The sequence below is a fragment of the Epinephelus lanceolatus genome, chromosome 18 (assembly GCF_041903045.1).
Source record: "Epinephelus lanceolatus isolate andai-2023 chromosome 18, ASM4190304v1, whole genome shotgun sequence".
In the NCBI taxonomy this organism is placed as follows: Eukaryota; Metazoa; Chordata; class Actinopteri; order Perciformes; family Serranidae; genus Epinephelus; species Epinephelus lanceolatus.
Genome location: NC_135751.1, coordinates 38,266,916 through 38,286,514, shown reverse-complemented (window position 1 = coordinate 38,286,514; position 19,599 = coordinate 38,266,916). Strand labels below are relative to the sequence as shown.

Here is a 19,599-nt window from a genome sequence, read left to right as displayed (position 1 = left end):
CTTCTTGGTCAAATAGCCCTTACACAGCCTGGAGGTGTGTTTGGGATCATTGTCCTGTTGAAAAATAAATGATCGTCCAACTAAACGCAAACCGGATGGGATGGCATGTCGCTGCAGGATGCTGTGGTAGCCATGCTGGTTCAGTGTGCCTTCAATTTTGAATAAATCCCCAACAGTGTCACCAGCAAAACACCCCCACACCATCACACCTCCTCCTCCATGCTTCACAGTGGGAACCAGGCATGTGGAATCCATCCGTTCACCTTTTCTGCGTCTCACAAAGACACGGCGGTTGGAACCAAAGATCTCAAATTTGGACTCATCAGACCAAAGCACAGATTTCCACTGGTCTAATGTCCATTCCTTGTGTTTCTTGGCCCAAACAAATCTCTTCTGCTTGTTGCCTCTCCTTAGCAGTGGTTTCCTAGCAGCTATTTGACCATGAAGGCCTGATTCGCGCAGTCTCCTCTTAACAGTTGTTCTAGAGATGGGTCTGCTGCTAGAACTCTGTGTGGCATTCATCTGGTCTCTGATCTGAGCTGCTGTTAACTTGCCATTTCTGAGGCTGGTGACTCGGATGAACTTATCCTCAGAAGCAGAGGTGACTCTTGGTCTTCCTTTCCTGGGTCGGTCCTCATGTGTGCCAGTTTCGTTGTAGCGCTTGATGGTTTTTGCGACTCCACTTGGGGACACATTTAAAGTTTTTGCAATTTTCCGGACTGACTGACCTTCATTTCTTAAAGTAATGATGGCCACTGGTTTTTCTTTAGTTAGCTGATTGGTTCTTGCCATAATATGAATTTTAACAGTTGTCCAATAGGGCTGTCGGCTGTGTATTAACCTGACTTCTGCACAACACAACTGATGGTCCCAACCCCATTGATAAAGCAAGAAATTCCACTAATTAACCCTGATAAGGCACACCTGTGAAGTGGAAACCATTTCAGGTGACTACCTCTTGAAGCTCATCGAGAGAATGCCAAGAGTGTGCAAAGCAGTAATCAGAGCAAAGGGTGGCTATTCTGAAGAAACTAGAATATAAAACATGTTTTCAGTTATTTCACCTTTTTTTGTTAAGTACATAACTCCACGTGTTCATTCATAGTTTTGATGCCTTCAGTGAGAATCTACAATGTAAATAGTCATGAAAATAAAGAAAACGCATTGAATGAGAAGGTGTGTCCAAACTTTTGGCCTGTACTGTACATGCCAACAGTTGTTATTTGTATTCAGATGTCAAATATGGTTTGAATCTACAGAGAATTCTTGACGTTTGAGTCTCAAAAAGTCTGGGAATTTAATGAGGAAATGTGTAGAAACCCTGCAGAGTCTGCTGTAGTGAGTCCTCTGTGTTACAGAAACTATTAAAAACACATCAGTGAGCTTCACTGTTGCTCTGAACAAGATGTTCTTTTATTATCATGTATTTAGGCACTGCACAGTTTATTTATATCAATCCCACATACATTTTTTTAGTGTTGTAAATATTCACTAGCAGAAACAAAGCAGTAGAAGAGTAATGAGAGACAAACTAACACGTTGTTTTGATCTTTTCACAGGATTTAAAAATGTAGAACAGCACCAGCCTTCTCCTTTAAGCAGTAGTTCATCTATTATCAATTTACACTCTCAGAAACAACACCCACACTGCCCACACACAGACGTCCATTCAGCTCCTCTCTGACATCTGTGTTGATAATATGAATTTCATGCATTGACACTGGCTTGCGTCAGAGTTGTTGATTTTCATAGTTAAACACAATACATCCGTGTAGATGTGTACTTAGCTAGAAGTCATATTTCTGTTCTGGTACTTAACGCCTCCCACACTGTCCTCTCCTCCCCCTCAGGCACTCGTCTGACCGGGTGAACCAGCTCGAAGCTCTGGTGGAGACGTACAAGAGGAAGCTGGAGGATCTGGGAGACCTGCGCAGACAGGTGCGCCTCCTGGAGGAGCGCAACACCGTGTACATGCAGCGCACCTGCGAGCTGGAGGAGGAGCTCCGCAGGGCCAACGCTGTCCGCAATCAGCTGGACACCTACAAGAGACAGGCAAGCTGTGGGCTGAAAGGAGGAGGGAGTGATAGTTATTCCTGTGTTGACGTCCAAGCGATGTTAAACACAGTCTGGTGTGTGCACGTGTTTGGAAAACCTTGCAGTTTTTACAGAGAGCTCTTGCCAACGCAGACTGTTGCTATGCTCTCTGACTTGCAGGCTCATGAGCTTCACACCAAGCACTCAGCAGAGGCCATGAAAGCTGAGAAATGGCAGTTTGAGTACAAGAACCTTCACGACAAGTATGACGCACTGCTAAAGGAGAAAGAAGTGAGTTGGTGAACATTGTCAGAGAATAAAAGTTCAGCTGTGGTGGGGAAAGAATGAACACGTGCCTCTTACAGAGAGCTCTTACTGAGCTGTTTTATCAGTGCACAGCTTCTGTCTGATATCATGACCACACACTGAAGCCCTGTCATATTAATAGACAACATGCAGTGATATAGTTCATATATTTTTGTGATGGCAATCCTGCGTGGATCAACATTTGTTGTGGTAATTACAGGACTCACATCCCCGCAGGAGGAATTGTTGCCAGGCAAATATCGTACTATTCTTCAGTGGACTCCCACGTCCTGTGTCAATTCTAACACCTCCTGCAATCTGACAGGAGTGATTAATGTCCTCGCTTACTTGTGGGAGTAATTAAGGAATACATACTGTACTGACATGAAGTGTACATTTACTTGTACTACTTCAAGGAAGTGTGTGAGTCCAGATAAAAGAAACTCATCGCTCCACAGGGTTTGATGCTCATGCTGTTAATCAGATTTCCCCTAATTACTGTCTTTTTATTAATGATGTGAAATTAAATTAAGTCCATTTTCATGCGCATTTCACAGCTTGTCCAACAAAACCTGATGGAGCATTACTTTTTTTCTAAATATCAGGGGCTGGTTGCACAAAACACCTTAAGTTAAGATTTTCATTAAAGTTCCAGTTAAGGTTTCCCTCAAAACAAAATTGGTTGCACAAAACACCCTTTAGTCTTCTTAAGGTTTCCCTTTATTTACGGTTTTCTCCTTGTCTTGGTCTTAAGGAATCCCTTGACCATTGCACAAAAGACCTTAGCAACCAAACAAGGTAAAAAAAAAACCCCTTAAGGTTCCTCTGACTTAACTGACTGATCTTAACTGCAGCGTGACCCAGTTTATGGTGATAAATGAAAAAACTAACCCACCCTTAGAATTCATTTTCATTGTTTCTTCCTACAGTGAGAGAAGCCTTAAGTGTCATGCTGAAGAAGAAATCTTAAGGTGTTTTGTGCAACCGGTTCCGGGTTTTTAAGGAAATGTGAATTGACGAGGGGTCCTAGAGCATACAGTCATAAATGTGCACAAAACATATTGGGCTGATTGGTCCAGTAGTTTGCAAGATTAGCCACAGACAGATGACACACAGCCTCAGCTAAGGAGAACATTAAGCCTTAGGTGTCATACTTAGGGGGAAAACTAAGGTGTTCAATGCAACCGGTCCCTGATTTTTATAAATATATATCTTTGGCATTTAAGCCTTTATTGGACATTCAAGTAAAGACAGAGCAACACCAGCCCTGCAACAAGGAATCAATCAGAATCCGGTTTATTAAGAGTGTCCTTAAAAAGTCTGAAAATGTCTTGGATCCAATTTAGTGAATATTAGGACTTCAGCGTCATGTAATAGTCTTAAATTTGAATTTGTGAGGCCTTATTTGCCACAAATATTTTATCTAATTTTATTCACCCATCTTTTATTTATTTATTTACTTGTTGGTCAAAATGAATCAAGCTGAATCAACAGAACCACCACTACTTCCCTTTATACCTAACCTACAATGCAAGAAAAAGATGATTTGTCCAAAAAAATCGGTCTTAAATTTGGATAAGAATGATCTTTAAAAAGTCGTTAAAAGCATTAAATCTGTGTCTGATACCTGTAGACACCATGTTATTGCCAAGAAGGTTTTTTAACATGGAAACCTGATTGAAGCTGAAGTTTCTGTTTCGATGTGCTTTGTTCTTTAGCGTCTGATTTCGGAAAGAGACACACTTCGAGAGACAAACGATGAGCTGAGGTGTGCACAGGTCCAACAGAGGTGTCTCAGTGGAACTGGTGAGTCGATTCACAAACTGAACTGCCTCATTAAAGGATCATTAAAGGAGAACTCCAATATTTTTCACCTGGACCCTATTTTCCCGTGTTTTTTTGCACAAGTTACTGGTGTGAACAAAATTTGAAATTTGTATCTTTCTTTAAGCTTAAAGATTTTCAGTGTCACGCACGAATATTTAGCTGATTTAAGCAATGTGAAAAAGTCAGTGAGATATCAGAACGAGACTTCTCCTTGAACACAAAACAGACTGAAACAAGCGAAAGGTACAGAAGAATATTTAATTTCTCTGTAGGGTTCTTTCTGTAATGTTGTCAGGCACTTAAAATGATAATCTGAGCCTGTCAGTGGCAAAAACAAGCACTTAAATAGACGTTAATTGACAGTGCAGACTGCCCAGTTGGTGCGCTGTAGCTGTAGTCCAGGTTGAAAAATATTGAAGTTACCCTTTAAATTAAATTTAGTTAATTTAGTTACCCACTGACACTTCCCTCTCTCTCTCTGTCTTGTTGCAGGAGGCTTGTGTGACAATGATGTCACAGTAGGAAACCTCGCTGCAGAGATCATGCCCACTGAGCTCAAGTATGTTTGTCATGCTGTATCTGTGGTGTGAGGAATACATGTGTACATAGGAGTCAAACTTAAAGGAATACTTAACCAAAAAAATCCATCCATTCATTTTCAACCGCTTATCCGAAGCCATGTTGCGGGGGCAGCAGGCTGAGCAAAGTATCCCAGACATCCCTCTCCCCAGCAACACTTTCCAGCTCCTCCTGGGGGACCCCAAAGAGTTCCCAGGCCAGATGAGATATGTAATCCCTCCAGTGTGTTCTGGGTCTGCCCTGGGGCCTTCTACCAGTGGGACGAGCCCAGAACACCTCTAACAGGAGGCGCCCAGGAGGATCCTGATCAGGGGCCTCATTTATAAAAGAGTGCTTAGGATTCATACTAAAAGTTGACGTGCGCCCAAAAGCTGAAAATGGCGTGCGCCAAAAAATAATCTGATTTATAAAACCGTGCGCACGCACACTTGGACACAGTGTTCTCTTTATAAATCACAGACCTCCTGGAGTTGTGCGCACCCAGATCCGCCTCATATTCCGCCCTCTACATGCCCTAGTTCAACCATAAATGGTCATGCAAATCACCTCATGAATGCGATCTGCATATAAATAAGCTGGCATGCGAGTGTTCTCTCGTTGTGTGAGTCACAGCGACAGGTGTGAGAAACGAACCAAAAAACGGAATTTCTCCGAGATTGAGCTAGAGACCCTTGAACGGGAGGTGGAGGACTGAAGAAAGATTTTATTTGGTGGCCACAGCAGCGGGATCACTAATAAAGGAAAGCAAAAAAAAAAGTGGCAACACGTCAGCGCTGCTGATGCTGTCAGCTGTGTCTGTGGGACTGCACGGACAGTGACAGAGGAAAAAAAACGCACGAGGGTCACCGCAGTATTTATATGTTTATAGCAATTGGTCTGATCAGACTCCCGGCCTGAATTACAGCATGAACCAGTGGTATCCCTGTCCCAAAATACAACGTGTAATTTGAAATACAATTCAAAGATGAAAGTGTAATAGGCGAACACGTTTCTTCATGCCGGTTTTGTCATGCACATGTCAAAGTAGGGCTGATGAAATGAGTGTAACGGTTGTGCTTAATGGCTGTATTTCGAGACATGATAAATGCACTGGAAATATTTAGCTAAATAAATAAATATATTCCATGCAGTCGCGCCATCCTCTCCCCCTCCTGTGCTCACAGAGTGGACAATGAGACGTTAGAGGCAGTGCGGATTAAATACGTATTTAGAAAGAATTTCAATTCAGGATTTGAGTTGGATTTTACAACGTTTTTATGAAACAATTATCACTCACTCCAAGCGCAAAATAAGGCTGCTGGATTTAATTTCAATGATAACATGGATCTAAGGTGGATATAGTGTGACATTAAATTTGTATTAGACATCAATAAAAATCTGACTCCACTTCTCCACCTCGCCGTCTGCGTTGCCACTTCGCAGTGTCTCCAAAATGTGCGCACGCGTGACTCAGAGTTTGCTTACAGGTGCGCACATTCTCCCGCCAAGTTTATTTTTATAAATCTCAACCTTTGCGTGGGAAGTGGCGTATGCCACTTTCAAGCCCCGTTTTGTGCGTAAGCAAGCTTTATGAGGCCCCAGATGCCTAAACCAAAAAAATGACCAAATTTTTTTTTTCTGTTTACATGTTAATTTATTGATTGATCGGGGACCACGTTTAACAACGGCAAAACTATAACAAAGCATCTGTTTAAAAACTCTAACATAACTCCTGCAATATAATCCAAGTGTCATTTATCCAGTCTTACGCTCAGAATTTAACAAACACAAGCATTTCTGCTAAAACGTTACCGTATAAAGAAACACTGTGTAAGATTTAGGGGGTTTAGTGACATCTCGTGGTGAGGATTGCAACTTACAACCAGCTGAAACTTCTCCCAGTTAGAATTCCTTCAGTGTTCATTGTTCATGAGGTTTTTACCAGGAGTTGAATTATCTACGAAGATTCCCTCCTCTCCAAAACAAACGGACCCAGTGATTTAAACCACTAAAAACGCTGGATAAAGCAGTTTAACGATAAAAAATTGTGGTTTTCCAACACTCACTACAGTAGCTGACACACAAATGCAAATCCCCTGTGTAGAGCTTGTGTTTGGTTTGTCCGTTCTGGGCTACTCGTCATGATTAACTAACATACAGATGGTCATTCTGTGGGTGAAGTATTCCTTTGAGTGTAAACGATTATATTCTAAACGTGTAACACACATGCACTTGTGTCACTATCAGCAGCCCACTCCTGCTCTATATTCATCTCCTATAGTCCGAGGCACAGTTGGCCCCCGAAATAGCAACACATGGCAGTGCTGCACATTAGGTCGGGGCGTTGTCAGATAACTCAGCAGACCTTCCTCGCCTCTGCCACTCTCTGACCCATTTTATCTGCCCTCCACTTTCTTTACCCCCTCACCTCCTCTGCCCCTCTCCTCTCACTGTTCTGTTCCTCGGATAGGGAGACGGTGGTGCGTCTACAGAGTGAAAACAAGATGCTGTGTGTCCAGGAGGAGACCTACAGGCAGAAACTAGTGGAGGTGCAGGCTGAGCTGGAGGAGGCTCAGCGCAGCAAGAACTCCCTGGAAACTCAGAACAGGTAGGGGGGTGTGTGTGTGTGTGTGTGTACTCAATGTGCAGTCCAAGTTCTTGTTCTTGTTGTGTTAAGTAATCCTTCTAGGCCACCATATTGTGTGTTCCTGGACATTAAGCTGGTTGTTTGGCTGACGGTAGGAGTGATATCTGCCTAAATGTCAACTCACCCTCTGGACTGTGTGCTCAACTGAGCTGTGTGGGCTGGACTGGAGGACAGACAGCAGAAAGCCAGATTGTCCCTTGACTGTGTGTGTGTGTGTTTACATGCCTGTGGGCATGTGGACATGTGGGTGGACTGCGCGTGTGTGTGTGTGTGTGTGTGTGTGTGTGTGTGTGTGTGTGTGTGTGTCCATGCAACACCAGGCCCAGGGTGTGGGAAGCATCCTCAGCAACAGTAACAGGAGGAGAGGAGTGGAGTGAGCATGCTCAGTAGAGAGCAAAGCGGTGAATGGCCAGACAGCACACTTGGGGGAATAGATGAACACCGCCTGCAGCAGATGTACACAGATCCACATGATACTTTGCATACATCTTCCACCCACAGTATCAACTTCATAACCTTGTGTTTCATCTTTACCGTCAACCTCCCGTTTGTTTGTTACTCCCTCCACAATGTTCCTTTAACTTATTATTGTCTCTGTTTCTTGTATCTTTCTTCGCTCCTTCTGTTGCTAACCTGTCTTCTTGTTTGTTTCCAAGATTAAACCAGCAGCAGATCTCAGAGCTGCGCGCTCAGATCGAGGACCTCCAGAAAGCGCTCCACGAGCAGGACAGCAAGACTGAGGACGTGAGTCAGCCGGGAGACCTTCCTTCCCACTTTTGTTTTAACTCTCCTCATCACGAATCATAGTTTCCTACAATCATGTTGACAGAATATAGAGACTATTTACAGAGTGTGCATGGGAACATTTTTATCAGGGATGCACCGATGGTAAAACTCTTGGCCAATAATGATGTTTAACGGGGTTCCTGCGAATCTGTAAAAAGTCCTAAAAAGCATTGAATTCATTTATTTAAAGACAAGGCCCTAAATCAGTCTTTCAAATGCGAAGACATTGGAAGTAGGATTTTTTTTTTTTAACTTGGAGGTTGTCATGGGTGTTATAAAGTCAAATCACAGTTCATTTTCTCACTTACATTTTGGCATACACTGTCACACTTTCACAATGGCTTGACAAGCCTTGAGCTCGAGCCTTAAAATAAATAAATAAATAAATAAATAAATACAGTATTCCATACAGTATCGTTCGTGTATAATCCCCAGCCGTCGGGCCAGTGTTGGAGGTTCAACTTGCGACCATTTTCGAGTTATGGCTTTCCTGCTATTTGCCAAAAATATCTTTAATAAATATTTATCTTTGTGTGGGACAGTTTCAGGTTTTTTTCTGAGGTTTAATGTAGAAAATGAGTAAACTCCCTCCTAATTATCTTATGAAACAATCCAAATGAGGCTCAGTGTATTTATGCAAAATGTTTTTTAAACTCAACACAATGAGGATTTAGGCAGAGTGAGAAACACAGAACCGGCAAGAAAAGTCTTAACTCTAGTGAATACGTGGGTAAAATTGTCCCTAACCCTACGTAATCGATCTCAGTACGTGTGTTTGTTTGTTTGTTTTTCTTTTTGGACTTGAATTTAATTCTGAGAGGCATTAAAAACTTCTTAAAAAGTGTTAATGTTGCCTTAAGCTGTAGGAACCCTTGTTTAAAATAACAGTCGCTAACAATAGCTGATACAGATGTTTTTGACGTTGTTGTTCAGTTTGTTTTTGTTGCTATTTATTCCCCCCTTTTGTGCCAGAGCAGCAAAGATATCTTCATTATAAAAAATAACTATTTTAAGGTCATTCACCCTTTTCTTACACTACCTTTTGAATGAAATTCAATCACACAGACTTATGAAACAACCTTTAATTTGACCTTTCACATGAAAAACATCCCATAAAGAAATGCTTCAAAAGCTTTTCTATTAGGGATGTTCCTGAAGACTTATTGATGTTTAAACAAATACATTTAAATCAGTCGACTAGTCTTAAAGTAAGAAAACGCCCAGAAAACACTTAAAATTTCACACAATTTAATATTATAGTTGATATTGTGTATATTAAAAGAGCCATTAGAAATTCTTAATCACATTTTTCAATAACCAAACGGCACTATAAATGTCTCTGAAACATGTGACACTTCGCACCGTGCATTGTGAACATTACACGTCCTATAAAACGTCACAACTCACTAAATAAAAATGAACAAACAACATATTTCTTACTGAGTGTTTAACATTCCAACTCATCCCATTCAGAAACACATCTACACACATGCTCACATGGTAACTGTCATGCACGCTCTCTTAACTTTATCAGACGAGTAGCCGACTGGCGAGGGTGGCAACATTAATCGATTCGTCAATTAATTGCACACATCCCTACTTTTTCTAAATACATAATAATTAGTGAGTTCACTGCGTCCTTTCATCCTGGCAGCGTCCCGGGGAAGATCTCTGCTCGTCCTTCTGTCCTCTGGATGATGCCATGCTGTTAGTCTCGAGTCCTGCTTCTAACCTGAGTAAAATTGATGTGACACAGCAGAAAAACATCAGCCACTGCCATTGGTGAATGTCATATGATTTGCTGACAGGCCGATGGCAGTCAACAAGGCGACTATCAGCAGATACCGATGTTCGGTTGATAAATCGGTGCATCCCTACATTTGTTTCCTCATAAAACCTTATCAACTAGCTGCATGGTGTTTTGAGTATATTTAGAAGATGACTGTTAAACACTCAGCTGTCGAGGACTGCACTGTTTGTTCTACTTTGATTTATGTTGTGTGGGATTTTAACCCATGTTTGCTGTGGTGATTCACTGTTAACGCCTGCCCCTCTCTGTCTGTCTCTCTGTGCCTGCCCCCATCGAACAACTCTGCCAAAATCAGGCCATCGTAAGTACGGCCCACCCTCTGTCCACCTGGCCCGTGATTTAACTCTTTGCCAGCTTGACTTTTGCAGCTTATACTGTGTCTATGTATGTGTGTGTTCTTTAAAAAGCCTTGTGTGTTTGATTTGATTTTAATGTGTGTTTTTTTTTTCTTCTTCTTTAAAGTCCTCCTTACTGAAGAAGAAGCTCGAGGAACATTTGTAAGTACTCTGCTGCTTCTTACAGACTATTTATCCTTGTTAGTCCCAAACAAAAGTGAGCTCACACACTCCTGGCATGTGGCTACTGCAGGGAGAGGCTCCATGAAGCTCACTCAGATCTCCAGAAGAAAAGAGAAGTCATTGACGACCTGGAGCCCAAAGTGGACGGCAACAGTAAGTCATGTAATATTCTGCCTGTCTGAGCACCTGCCAGTGTCCACTCTCTCCTCTCTATTTTAACACTGTCCTTATTTTCTCTCTCTCAGTGGCAAAGAAGATAGATGAACTCCAGGAGATCTTGCGGAAGAAGGACGAGGACATGAAGCAGATGGAGGAGCGATACAAGCGCTATGTGGAGAAGGCGAGAACGGTCAGTCCACCTAAACGGAACATGTTGTCCTCAGCATATGGCTCTAAAACAAAACTATGAGGGTTATTTTTTTCTCACATCAAAATCTGTACTACTGCACATGAGAAAAAAAGTTGTGTAAAGCCTTGTGTGGCTCCAGAGCTCTGTGAAATCTGCTGTATGAAATACTCAAGCAGGCCTGCCAGGATTTCACTGGCTGTTTTTTCCCCCAAGTGTGCTGATTTCACAGAAGCTTTTCTGAAAATTTGTGATGCAGGTTGTGATGATTTTAGATGTTTTTTGCAATGAAATTGAAGCAGCAAGTGAAAACTGCAAAAAAAGACTACAAAACGTTTCTCCTAACCATATCTAACTCACCTTGATTCTTTGAGCACGTGCAATAGACCTGATGCAGCAGCCTCTGTCGTGGTGATTTGTCTCGTCTGTTGTCACCGTGTTTCGGGGATTCTCTCAGTATGTTTTGCATTTTGTTTGTGCTCCACCACAACGTTGCACGTGGTGCAAAACAGTGTACCCATACTTTCATGCAGAACATCAGAGAATTATCTTTCTTACCCGGGTCCCCGCCCCAATATACCCGGCCGCAATGCCAGTCCCTGCAGGGATGCGGTCATTACGTGTCGCCACTGAAACGTTCACTTATAGCCTCTCTTTGGCATTTGAACATGTAATGGCTCCTTAATTAGCAAGTTGACTTTACATAGACGGCATATCTTTTCAGTTTCTTCTGACATTGTGTTGTTTGGTTTGTTCACCGCTCCGTGACATGCGCGTTAGTGTCGAGCGGGCGGAGGCGTTGATCTCCCCCCTTCCCCCCACCCTCAGCTCTCTCACTAAGCAGCCTCCCTCTGTCTCTTCTCACTCAGCCTCGTTCAGCCTCGATCTCGTCCCTTCTATCGTCAATGGGCAACCCTACTGGTTAGTGACCAAAAGAATGAGATCGCGGATACAAGCGGCCAAAATGAGTTTCCTCCGTGGGGTGTCTGGGCTCAGCCTTAGAGATAGGGTGAGGAGCTCAGACATCCAGAGGGAGCTCAGAGTAGAGCCGCTGCACCTTCATGTTGAAAGGGGTCAGTTGAGGTGGTTCAACATCTGATCAGGATCCTCCTGGGCGCCTCCTGTTAGAGGTGTTCTGGGCTCGTCCCACTGGTAGGAGGCCCCGGGGCAGACCCAGAACACACTGGAGGGATTACATACAGTCAGGTCCATAATTATTTGGACAATGATACAGTTGTCGTCATTTTGGCTCTGTACACCACCACAATGGGTTTTAAATGAAACAATGAATACCTGCTTAAAGTGCAGACTCTCAGCTTTCATTTAAGGCTTTTTTCAAAAATGTAGTATGAACCGTGTAGGAATTACAACCATTTCTTCACACAGTCCCCCGACTTTAAGGGCTCATAAGTATTTGGACAAACTAACATAATCATCAATTAAACAGTCAGTTTTAATACTTGGTTGCAAATACTTTACAGTCAATGACTGCCTGAAGTGTTGGACACATAGGCATCATCAGATGCTGGGTTTCTTCCCTGGTGATGCTCTGCCAGCCCTTTACTGCAGCCGTCTGCACTTCCTGCTTGTGTTTTGGGTGTTTTGCCCTCAGTTTTGGCTTCAGCAAGAGAAATGCATGCTCAATTGGATTCAGGTCAGATGATATGACTTGGCCATTGCAGAACATTCCACTTCTTTGCCTTAAAAATGTCTTTGGTTGCTTTTGCAGTATGCTTCAGGTCATTGTCCATCTGCACTGTGAAACATCGTCCAATGAGTTTTGAAGCATTTGGTTGAATCTGAGCAGATAATGGTGCCCCAAACACTTCAGCTTTCATCCTGCTGCTCTTGTAAGCAAGACAAGACTTCACTAGAATAAATACAGAGGGTTTATCACAAGATGCAAACCATTAAAAATGGAAGGCCAGATTAGAGTTTGTCAAAAACCATCTAAAAAGCCTGTACAGTTGTGGAACAGCATACTATGGACAGATAAAACAAAGATCAACTACCAGAATGATGGGAAGACAAGAGAAGGAAGAAGGGAAGGAACTGCTCATGATCCAAAGCACACCACCTCATCAGTGAAGCATGGTGGAGGTACTGTTATGTCATGGCCATGTATGGCTGCCAGTGGAACTGGTTCTCTTGTATTTATTGATGATGTGACTGCTGAGAAGAGCAGCAGGATGAAAGCTGAAGTGTTTGGGGCACCATTATCTGCTCAGATTCAACCAAATGCTTCAAAACTCATTGGACGATGCTTCACAGTGCAGTTGGACAATGACCTGAAGCAAAAGCAAAAGCAACCAAAGACATTTTTAAGGCAAAGAAGTGGAATGTTCTGCAATGGCCAAGTCATATCATCTGACCTGAATCCAACTGAGCATGCGTTTCTCTTGCTGAAGCCAAAACTGAGGGCAAAACACCCAAAACACAAGCAGGAAGTGCAGACGGCTGCAGTAAAGGGCTGGCAGAGCATCACCAGGGAAGAAACCCAGCATCTGATGATGCCTATGTGTCCAACACTTCAGGCAGTCATTGACTGTAAAGGATTTGCAACCAAGTATTAAAACTGACTGTTTAATTGATGATTATGTTAGTTTGTCCAAATACTTACGAGCCCTTAAAGTCGGGGGACTGTGTGAAGAAACGGTTGTAATTCCTACACGGTTCATACTACATTTTTGAAAAAAGCCTTAAATGAAAGCTGAGAGTCTGCACTTTAAGCAGGTATTCATTGTTTCATTTAAAACCCATTGTGGTGGTGTACAGAGCCAAAATGACGACAACTGTATCATTGTCCAAATAATTATGGACCTGACTGTATCTCATCTGGCCGGGGAACACCTTGGGGTCCCCCAGGAGGAGCTGGAAGGTGTTGCTGGGGAGAGGGACGTCTGGGGTGCTTTGCTTGGTCTGCTGACAGGCGGGGGCTCAGCAGGGACGGAGCACCTGCTGCAGCAAGCGAACACGCAGTCTGGGGGTCATTTTGACTTGATCAGCAGACTTCACTACAAGCCAATTGGCCGTAGAAACAGGTGACATGCTTTAAAAGCAGCAGCCGGTGATTTGAGCAGCTGAGTTCCAGGTGACACCATCAGCCGACCAACCAGTTCACACCGCTGCAACTTTTCTTTGCACATTTTAAAACGGTTTCATCTCGTCTCGACTCTTTGGTCTTTACTGGGCTTAATTCTACAAGTAGTATAACCCTGCTGATGTTAATTTTGAATTCAGATGTTATAAATGAAGCTTTAAACTCTGTGATTCAGGAGTGCAACACTAAATGAGTGGAGTAATATTTTAATAAACGTCCTGTGTGTGTGCAGGTGATCAAAACCCTGGATCCCAAGCAGCAGCCGGCGCCCGTGTCTCCTGACATCCAGGCTCTGAAGAACCAGCTGACAGAGAAGGAGAGAAAAATCCAGCACCTGGAGGTACGAACCTTTTGACATGAGGAAACAAAGCAGTTCACTGCAGCTCTTTAAATCTCACTAACACACGATGATCTGCTCCTCAGCATGACTACGAGAAGAGCAGAGCCAGGCATGACCAGGAGGAGAAACTCATCATTACTGCCTGGTACAACATGGTGAGTGGAAACACGGAGACAGCCTGAAGGTGTTTTATGTTTTTATCTGTAGTGTCTCTCTCTAGTTAGAAACAATTCTGCCACCTTTGATTTTATGATTTTTTTATTATGTTTTATTTGAATCCAAACAAGGATTTTTACTGGACGTCAGTGATTTGCATGAGACACACGTCCTGACTCTACGCATTGTCTTTCACACCCACACCTGATTCTTCACTCCTCCTTTGGTCTCTGTCTCGCTCAGGGGATGGCGTATCATCAACAAGTGTCTGGCGAGCGTCTGGGGCCATCTAACCAGGCCATGTCCTTCCTCGCTCAGCAGAGGCAGTCCACCAACGCCAGGAGAGGCCTGATGCGACACCACCCGAGATAAGACGTCCAGACAGGAGACAACACGCTGGATAGAAGCCTAGAGAAGACGAGGTGATCCACAGTCACCTGTATCTTTGCCTTAAAGCCTTCACTGGATCACTGCACCTCAGAGTATTCGTCATGCTGCTGCTGCCCCCTGCTGGCTCTTAATGGTACGAAAATGTTTATTTTCCCAGCGGAGCCCTGGAGGAGACTTTTTTAACTCTGCTGTTAGAATCAGAGTGAACTCACAGAAACAGAAGACCAGAGTAGAGGGAGTCATTAAAGAGGCTGTCTCACCTTTTAAGGTGACTTTTATTTCCTCTGTAGCCTCACAGACTCGATCCTGTTTCTTTAAGGTATGTTTTAAACCTTTTTTTTTTTTTGTCTTTTATGTTATACGGTAGGATTTAATGTGATTTACAGTTCACATGTGTAGTCAGAGAGGAGTTAGTAGGGGTTTTACATTTACTGCTGTAAGTGCTAAAGAAGACATGAAGCCACCCAGGCTTTAGACTGAACACTCAGCCGTCAGCACATCTTCTTGGTTTTGTTTGTTTTGGATTTTCTCATAGCTTTTGTTTTTGTCGTCTTGACCATGTGTTCTGAGTTTGAGCTTTTTTGTTTTAATTAGAAGGAACTCAAAGCGATGTAAAGACCGTGAGGGTGTGTTAGTGGCTTTAGTCTTTTCTCCTATCGTATTCACTTGAATCAGTTTCTCTAAGCTTAATTTTCATGATAAGAATTATTTGAAACACCAAAGCACTTTCCTGGAAGGTCGGGGTGTTTAGTGCCTCACTGAAAACTAAAAATACTCCCTCGATGGATGAGACTGAAGTCTGAAGTATTTGCAGTGTCAGCCCCCATCTCCTCGTCTCATTTGGTACAAGAAGGTTTTACTTAAAGAGAAACTGCAGTATTTTTCAATCTGGATACTATTTTCCCATGTTGTGGGGTCTAAGTAACTGATGGGAACAGTGATTTTTGAAACTTGTTTAGTATCAAGAGAGAGCAGCTGGCAGCAGTGGACAGGCTCCAGTATAACCACTCAGAGCAGGTGTGCTTTGTCACTTTACAGCCATTTAAAATGTCTGTTTTTGCCACTGACGGGCTCAGATTGTTACTGTGAGTGTCTGACAGCATTATGGAAAGGACCCTGAAGAGAAATGAAAAGTTTGTTCCGATCTGATTTGTGTACAAGTCTTGCTAACGAGAAGTCTCGTCCTAAAAACTCACGAGAGGTGACATGTTCTCGAAAGAAAACAATGGAATGATGAGTTGGAGAGACCAGTGCTGGGAAGAGTTTGTTGTGTTAGAGGCCGCACACATGCCGCGTCTTTACCCGCCTGGAAAACGCGAGGTCGAGCACTGGGCGCTACTTTTGTGCCTTTTCTGTGCCAGCTTTCAAGAGTGCGGTGGCAGGTTGCATCTGAGGTTGCTAAGCAACCTTAACAAGTACTGTATCGTAGCCTGTTAACATGAAATCCTGCTGTTTGAAATGCTATTTGTGTGTTGGCATATCGTTTGCTGGGCAGATGTTAAGTTCTGGCAGTCCTGCACCAAAATGATCAACTTTATTACGGACTAAGATTTTTGGAAGAAGGGAAAGATATCTTTTGGCTGCGATTGGTTGTTCCTCGTCACACATGCAGTAAGCGCTGCGTTCCAAAAGTTGAACTCCGTTTTTCTTGGATTGCAGCCCTCGTGCCTTGAAAAACAGGCCCTCATGAACACGTGAAAATCTGTAAGATAAGAGTAAGAAACACTCAAACGCTCAAGTTGCTCAAACGCTAGAGCGCCGCTGCCGCATGTCCTCATTGAAAACAATTCATTTGAGCGCAACAAAACGTGGCATGAGTACAGAAAGCATTTCTTACTCTTATCTTAAAGATTTAGCTGAAAAGAAAAGACTCCATTACGAACGTTTCAGTTTTTGTCAGGATCCTTTCTGTAAGGTTGTGAGACACTTAATAACAATGTGAGCCTGTCAGGGGCAAAAACAAACACTTTTACAGGACACACCTCCCTCGAGTGATTACATTGTTCCTCCACCACTAGCTGCAGCACTCTCTGTCAATACTGGACCTATTTCAAACATTGTTGCTCCCATGAGTCACTCAGACACAAAAACACAGGAAAAAAGACTCCAGGCTGAAAAATAACAAAGTTTTCCTTTGAAGAATTCGTCTACTGCAGCCGTATCTTAACATGGCTGCTGATAACGTGACACCTGCATCTGATTTTTCTTAATAATGCTCCCTTACTATGATTTTTTTTTTCATTCTCTTCCCAAAGATTAAAACAGGGTGTTGGTTGTGGGTTGGACCTAATTGCACTCACCACTTTAAACTGATGTGACTTTAGGCTTTTAAACGCCTCCTAGTTTATCACAAAGACTGGAAAAACCGAAACACAAAATGTGAGTCCATTATGATGAAAACACTAATAAGGATAATCACTCAGCTAATGGCTGTTTACCGCTGCTACACCTCATTTACAGTTTGACCGAACTGGAAGGAAATGTGCTCATCAATACGCTGGAATCCTTTAGCTGTCTGCTGACAGGAAGTCGGAGGCGGTTTAAAGGTTAAGCCTCTAATAGATGGCGCATTCATCAACACTACTTCTGCCTTCATTCACTACTGGTTTATTTTTCCCTTCAACAGATGTTATTTTAGTCTATCCCATATCAGAGCTGCTGTTTTGATGACTTGTTCTTAGTTCCTGTAAATGTTTGTGCTATGGACCACTCAGACCAGAACCTGCTGTTGTGTTCACATTTTTATTTTTACTCATGTTTCATTGTTTGAGTTTATATTTATGGTGTTATGTCACTATCTCTGCTGCACATTTGCATAGCTTGAAGGGTTCAACATTTAGGTTGTTTGTATCATGTAATGGTCTAGTAGGTTATAGCATAGCGTACGTCATACAGGGATCTGAGGCAAGATGTGTAGCTCTGTCCGCTCTACTTTGCACTACAAATAAACGGGATGGAAAGATAAGAAATGGTTGTCTGGTGTTTTCTTTGCAAACACATTTAAAGAAGAAGAACCAACTGAGACATTTACAAACGTCTCCAGAAGGATCTGAGAAAGAAGACTGACCCAGGTTTTATCACCTTGGTCTGTCCTGTGGTTACACTTTAATTATGTCATGATCTAAAGGCCAAACTGGTGAGTCACACTTCTCACGTCCTTTGTGCGACGGCCTGAACAGTTTGAGTGAAATGTGAGAGCATTGTTCATCTATCACACCACTCTCTACAGGCACGGCTCAAACACTTGATAACCAGCGTACCTAAATGTGTCTCACCGACAATTAATCAGTAAACAAAATCCTGTAAAATGGTTTACATGATGGATAAAAACAGTACTTAACTGTTTAATTGCTTTTAATTTGACACATTGTGTAAACTGTGTTCTCAGTGTATCCTAAACTTCAAATGTAGCTGAAATTAGTTCAGTAAATTGGAGGCTATTAACTCTGAAGGGATCAGGTCAAATGTGGTGGATAACAGCTGATACTGATTTATCATACAATGAAAGAGAAAAGGTTAAATGTTTTCTGTTGTGATGGTGCAACATGTTTATGTGATTCAACCTGGGGAATAACCACAATACAAGTATCAAACTGAATTGTAATTAACAAAAAAATTGTTGTACTATTCCGTAGAAATTTCAATCTATAATTGAGATTACAGAATGTCATGCAACAGGCCTATTTAATATAATAATTTTCAAAAGTGAATGAAAATCATAGTATAGCATGTGATAAAGAAGTGTGGTATTGTATGTCATAAAAAAATGTATAAAAAAAGTATAAAGTGTAAAAAAAATAAAAAAATCATAACAGTGTGCCAAAAAATCTTCTAAAAAATGTCATGAAAAAAAGTCACGGTATAAATGTGATAAACATGCTAAGGTATGTTTTAAAAAAACAGTCATAGTATAGTGTGTGTGATTTAAAAAGTGTCATTAAAGAAACTAAAAAAACATTTAAATCGTGTTTTAAATGAGATTAAATGACTACATAATACTAAGTATGTCATTAAAAAAATAGTATATGTCACAAAATATATAGTATAGTATGTGATTTTAAAAGTCTTATTAAAGAAACTCAAAAAATAGTACTGTATGTCATGAAAAAAAACTGGTTAAAAGGTTAAAAAAATGTAAGAACAAGGGGGAGCCCTTCTGTGTGGAGTCTGCATGTTCTCCCAGTGGTTCCCAGGTCGCAGTGCAGATTAACTGGTGACACTTAATTGTAAGTGTGAGTGTGAGTGGTGGTTATCTGTCTCTGTGTCAGCTGGGATAGGCTCCAGCCCCCCCCCCGCAACCCTCAACAGAATTTACGGAAAATGAATGAATGCCCCCGCCCTCTTAGTGTCTCAGTGTGTTTCACCTGTGTCCTAATGTGTCTCATATGTGTCTCACCTGTGTCCTAATGTGTTTCATCTGTGTCTCATTGTGTTTCACCTGTGTCTCATTGCCTCCCCTGTCTTAAGAGTATTTAGGTCCCTGTCTTCCCCTCCTTTGTTGCCAGACTTTCTTCACCTTTGACCACCATTGATGCCTGTTGGTCTGGATACCGTTGCCTGTGTAACTGATTACTCTTGTGCCTGATTAAAGACCTTACACTTTTATCTGAGTCTGTGAGTCTGCTTTGTGGGTCCCTCTCCAGTTTGTGCTTGACACAAAAAAATCATAATGAAAAATATAACAACGTATGTGATTTAAAGGGAAAAAAATTATAGTGTAGCATGTCGTCCAAAATCATGACAAAAAAGTCACAGTATAGTATGTCGTCCACAATCACGAC

The 19,599-nt window shown here is 42.2% G+C and overlaps 1 protein-coding gene across 1 annotated transcript in view; it reads left to right on the top strand.

The window, feature by feature from the left end:
- The window catches only part of hook2 (hook microtubule-tethering protein 2), a 38,668-nt gene extending 20,881 nt beyond the window's left edge, over positions 1-17,787 (top strand). The window contains exons 11-22 of the mRNA XM_033644617.2: positions 1,851-2,052; positions 2,215-2,325; positions 4,059-4,146; positions 4,660-4,726; positions 7,196-7,333; positions 8,029-8,116; positions 10,431-10,465; positions 10,557-10,639; positions 10,732-10,835; positions 14,165-14,272; positions 14,356-14,427; positions 14,672-17,787. Coding sequence (XP_033500508.1) covers positions 1,851-2,052; positions 2,215-2,325; positions 4,059-4,146; positions 4,660-4,726; positions 7,196-7,333; positions 8,029-8,116; positions 10,431-10,465; positions 10,557-10,639; positions 10,732-10,835; positions 14,165-14,272; positions 14,356-14,427; positions 14,672-14,800 — 1,225 coding nt within the window. The 3' untranslated portion in view covers positions 14,801-17,787. The remainder of the gene's footprint in view (positions 1-1,850; positions 2,053-2,214; positions 2,326-4,058; positions 4,147-4,659; positions 4,727-7,195; positions 7,334-8,028; positions 8,117-10,430; positions 10,466-10,556; positions 10,640-10,731; positions 10,836-14,164; positions 14,273-14,355; positions 14,428-14,671) is intronic.
- Positions 17,788-19,599: the final 1,812 nt, after the last annotated feature.